At 25.7% G+C, this 4315-nt stretch overlaps 1 protein-coding gene across 1 annotated transcript in view; it reads left to right on the top strand.

Annotated features, from left to right (window-relative positions):
- LOC109841047 (dynamin-2A-like) overlaps window positions 2913-4315 on the top strand; it is an 18227-nt gene continuing 16824 nt past the window's right edge. Inside the window, exons 1-4 of the mRNA XM_020409905.1 lie at window positions 2913-3390; window positions 3472-3522; window positions 3593-3713; window positions 3804-3899. Coding sequence (XP_020265494.1) covers window positions 3253-3390; window positions 3472-3522; window positions 3593-3713; window positions 3804-3899 — 406 coding nt within the window. The 5' untranslated portion in view covers window positions 2913-3252. The remainder of the gene's footprint in view (window positions 3391-3471; window positions 3523-3592; window positions 3714-3803; window positions 3900-4315) is intronic.

The following is a 4315-nucleotide window of genomic DNA, read 5'->3' as shown; positions in this document are numbered from 1 at the left end:
CTTAGAATTTTGTAATTTCAGGGTAAGTGAGATGATTTTTGGTACTTTACTTTATGGTGTTATTCATTGGGACAATGAGATTGTGATTTCACTTAAATGTGTTATTCATTGGGATAATGAGATTGGGACAACTATCCCCATTTTCCCCCAAATTATCTCACTTCTATACTAACTTTTTGTCCCAACCTCCAAAATTAATCTCATTCTTATCTTTGGAACAATCATGAGGAAAGTGGGATAATTTTGAAGTACTAGTTTATTAAATGTCTAATATATGTTTATTGTATTATAATATATAATATATCTTAATTATATTATATTATAAAATTCTATTATAACGTAAGATAATTAATATAGTGCTTATATATTTAATATAATAATATAATTATATTATAATATAGTTTACTATATAATAATTTACTATTTTCTATTATACTTTATTATATGAATAATAGTCTTAAATATATTGTTAATATTGTGGTAGTTATAATATTAAATAATATTTTATTACTATAATAAAAAATCTAATAATCTACTACATATTAAAGTATGATAATATATATAAAATTAATATAATATAACATAGTATATTATTTAATATTTTTCATATTAAAGTATGATAATATATATAAAATTAATATAATATAACATAGTATATTATTTAATATTTTTTAATTATTAATATTGAACATATTAATAGTATATTATGGTTATTATAAATATTGTATTTTGGTAAGAAGCCATGTCACAATTATTCTATTTAAATTATAGTAATTATCATAAAATAAAATAAAATAAAATAATTTTAATAATAATATAATATTTTAAATAATATTATATTGAATTAAACAAAATATTATAATATTTCATTAAGTATTATATTATTGAAATATTATATTAAATATACTATTTGTATATTATATCAGTTATTATATAATATATCATATTGTTATAATATATTATATTTTATTAATTAATAACATTAAATATAGTTATAACTAGTTAGTAATTATAATATAATATAGTATATTTTCATATAAAATAAAATAAAATATTATACTATAATAACATACCAAATAATATACTAAACCAATTAGATTAGTTAATTTAAACTTAATTGATAAATAAATATTATAATTTAATAAAATGCCACATCATCAATTATCTTACATGAATTGTCAAATCAAAGCTTCAAATTGTCCCTTTATCCTAAATTGCATCACTTTACACCACTCAAAATATTCAAAAGAGATAAAATTATTCTATTGAAATAATTATCCCACTTAGTCCCAACTTGTCCCAACCAATAACCTCCCTTTTAAGGGGGTTATTCATTGGGACTTTACTTTATGGTGTAATTTTGGGATAAATGAGATAATTTTTGAGACTTTACTTTATGATGTTATTCATTGGGACAATGAGATTGAGATTTTTATTTTAAGGTGTTATTCATTGGGACAATGAGATTGAGACAATTATCCTATTTTTTTCTAAAATTATCTCACTTCTATACAAACTTTTTGTCCCAAACTCCAAAAGTTACCCCATTCTTAATTTTGGGACAATCATGAGGAAAGTGAGATAATTTTAAAGCACTAATTTATTAAATATCTAATATATGTTAATTGTATTATAATATATAATATATCTTAATTATATTATATTATAAAATTCTATTATAATGTAAGATAATAAATATTATATAATATTATCTAATATAACATTATTATATATCATTATTACATATTGGTTAATAATATTTCAAATATTATAATATTAGTGTTATATTGTTATAATATTACTTTATATTATTTAGTATATATTTTATTAGTTAGAATAAAAATATTATTGTAGTATTTTAAATAATTCTTAAAATATTATATTAGATTATAATTTTATATAATTTAACTATAATAATATATTAATTATACTAAATATATTTATTATATAATAATTTACTATTTTCTATTATAATTTATTAATTAATTAATAGTCTTAATATATTGTACAATATTATTGTAGTTAATATAATATATATAAATAATATTTTATTACTTACAGTAAAATTATAACAAATTACTATATATTAAGTATGATAATATAACATAAATTAATATAATATATTATAGTTATTTAATACATATATTTTAGTTAATAAATATTGGAACAATAATTAATAGTATATTTATGATTATATTATATTTAATAAGGAGTCATTCATCAATTATTCTATTTAAATATATAGTATTATCATAAAGTTGAAATAAAACATTATATTTTTAATGAATAATTTTAATATTTAATGATAATATTAACATTGAACTTAAACAAAACATTATAATATTAGATTAAAAATATTATTAAAATATTATATTAAATATTATTGTTTGTATATTCATTCTCAATTATTATATAATATATCATATTATTATATTATATTATATTATATTAAATTAATTAATAACATTAAATATAGTTATAATTAATTAGTAATTATAATATAATATACTATAGTTTAGTATAAAGTAAATTAATGTATTACATTATAATAACATGCCAAATAATATGCTAAACCAATTAGGTAAATTAATTTAGACTTAATTAACAAATAAATATTATACTTTAATAAGGTGCCATATCATCAATTATCCCACATGAATTGTTAAATTAAAGTTTTAAATTATTTAATTATCCTAAATTGTTCCACTTTATATTACTCGAAACATCTAAAAGGGATAAAATTGTTCTATTGAAATAATTATCCTACTTAGCGCTAACTTGTCCCAACCAATAACGCTCATAATTTTCACTTTATTATAAAAAAATATGAAATAATCCTTTCCCGTTCCGTACCGTCACAAGCGGTGTGGGCTGTTATTCTCCACTTTGAAAATACATATTTCCTTCAACCCAAAGTAAACAGAGACGGCCTCCAAATCTTCACCCGCTCTCCTCCTAAAGAACCGCGGAGACGGCCGCTCCCTTTTCGAACCATTTACTCTCGTCTTTCTCACATCAGACGTACGTGTGAGATCAACCCCCTTAAATCTCTCTCCCTCCTTCTCTCTCTAGAACTTTTCTAACCCCCACTCTTTCTCTCTCCTCCGATTTCCTCTCTCTTCAACCGCCACCGGGGATCTCTCATCCGATCTAGGGTTTCTGTACCCCGATCCGGATCTGCGAAGCCCTAGATCGAATCTTCCAACTCGAACTGCGCCAGATCTGAATCTAGATCTTTTGATCTCTTCGATCATGGAGGCAATGGACGAACTGGTCAAGCTCTCTGAGTCTATGATGCAGGCTGCTGCTCTTCTTGCTGATGAGGATGTCGATGAGTCGTCGTCGAGGCGGAGCTCTACTTTCACGAACGTTGTAGCTCTCGGCAACGTCGTGAGTGCTTATTGCGGTGGTTGTTTTGATCTCAGACCGATTGATTTGATTAGATTCGTTAATGAGTGATTGATGTTGTAGGGTGCTGGGAAATCTGCGGTCTTGAATAGTTTGATCGGCCATCCAGTATTGGTATGAAGGAAAAAGTTTGCTATTTTGGGATAATTCGGGAACTTTCGACTAATTTTGCTTTGGTGTGCAGCCGACGGGGGAGAATGGAGCGACGCGGGCGCCTATCAGTATTGATTTGCACAGAGATGGATCTTTGAACAGTAAATCTATCATTTTGCAGATTGACAACAAATCTCAGCAGGTTTCTGCAAGTAAGGAGAAGATCTTTTGCTGCCAGGATGACTTTTGTTTAACAATTTTTAGCTGCTGTGTTCTTATTACTTGATTTGGTTATGATGCAGGCGCCCTTAGGCACTCACTTCAAGATAGGCTAAGTAAGGGTGCTGGAGGGAAAGGCCGTGCTGATGAGATCTATTTGAAGCTTCGTACCAGTACAGGTTTGTTTACTTCTCCAATTCTCCGTTTCTATGATTTCAGTGGATCTATAAGCGTAATATTTTACAGAGAATTCACTAATTCACTTGATTTGGGCTTGTGGGTTATGTGATTTTTCCCAGACTTTCCTTAGTACCAGTACAGGTTTGTTTACTTCTCCAATTCTCCGTTTCTATGATTTCAGTGGATCTATAAGCGTAATATTTTACAGAGAATTCACTAATTCACTTGATTTGGGCTTGTGGGTTATGTGATTTTTCCCAGACTTTCCTTAGTACCAGTACAGGTTTGTTTACTTCTCCAATTCTCCGTTTCTATGATTTCAGTGGATCTATAAGCGTAATATTTTACAGAGAATTCACTAATTCACTTGATTTGGGCTTGTGGGTTATGTGATTTTTCCCAGACTTTCCTTAGT

The sequence above is a fragment of the Asparagus officinalis genome, chromosome 5 (genome assembly GCF_001876935.1).
Source record: "Asparagus officinalis chromosome 5, Aspof.V1, whole genome shotgun sequence".
Taxonomy (NCBI): Eukaryota; Viridiplantae; Streptophyta; class Magnoliopsida; order Asparagales; family Asparagaceae; genus Asparagus; species Asparagus officinalis.
The sequence above is the reverse complement of the archived record's forward strand: the minus strand, read 5'-3'. Positions and strand labels throughout refer to the sequence as shown.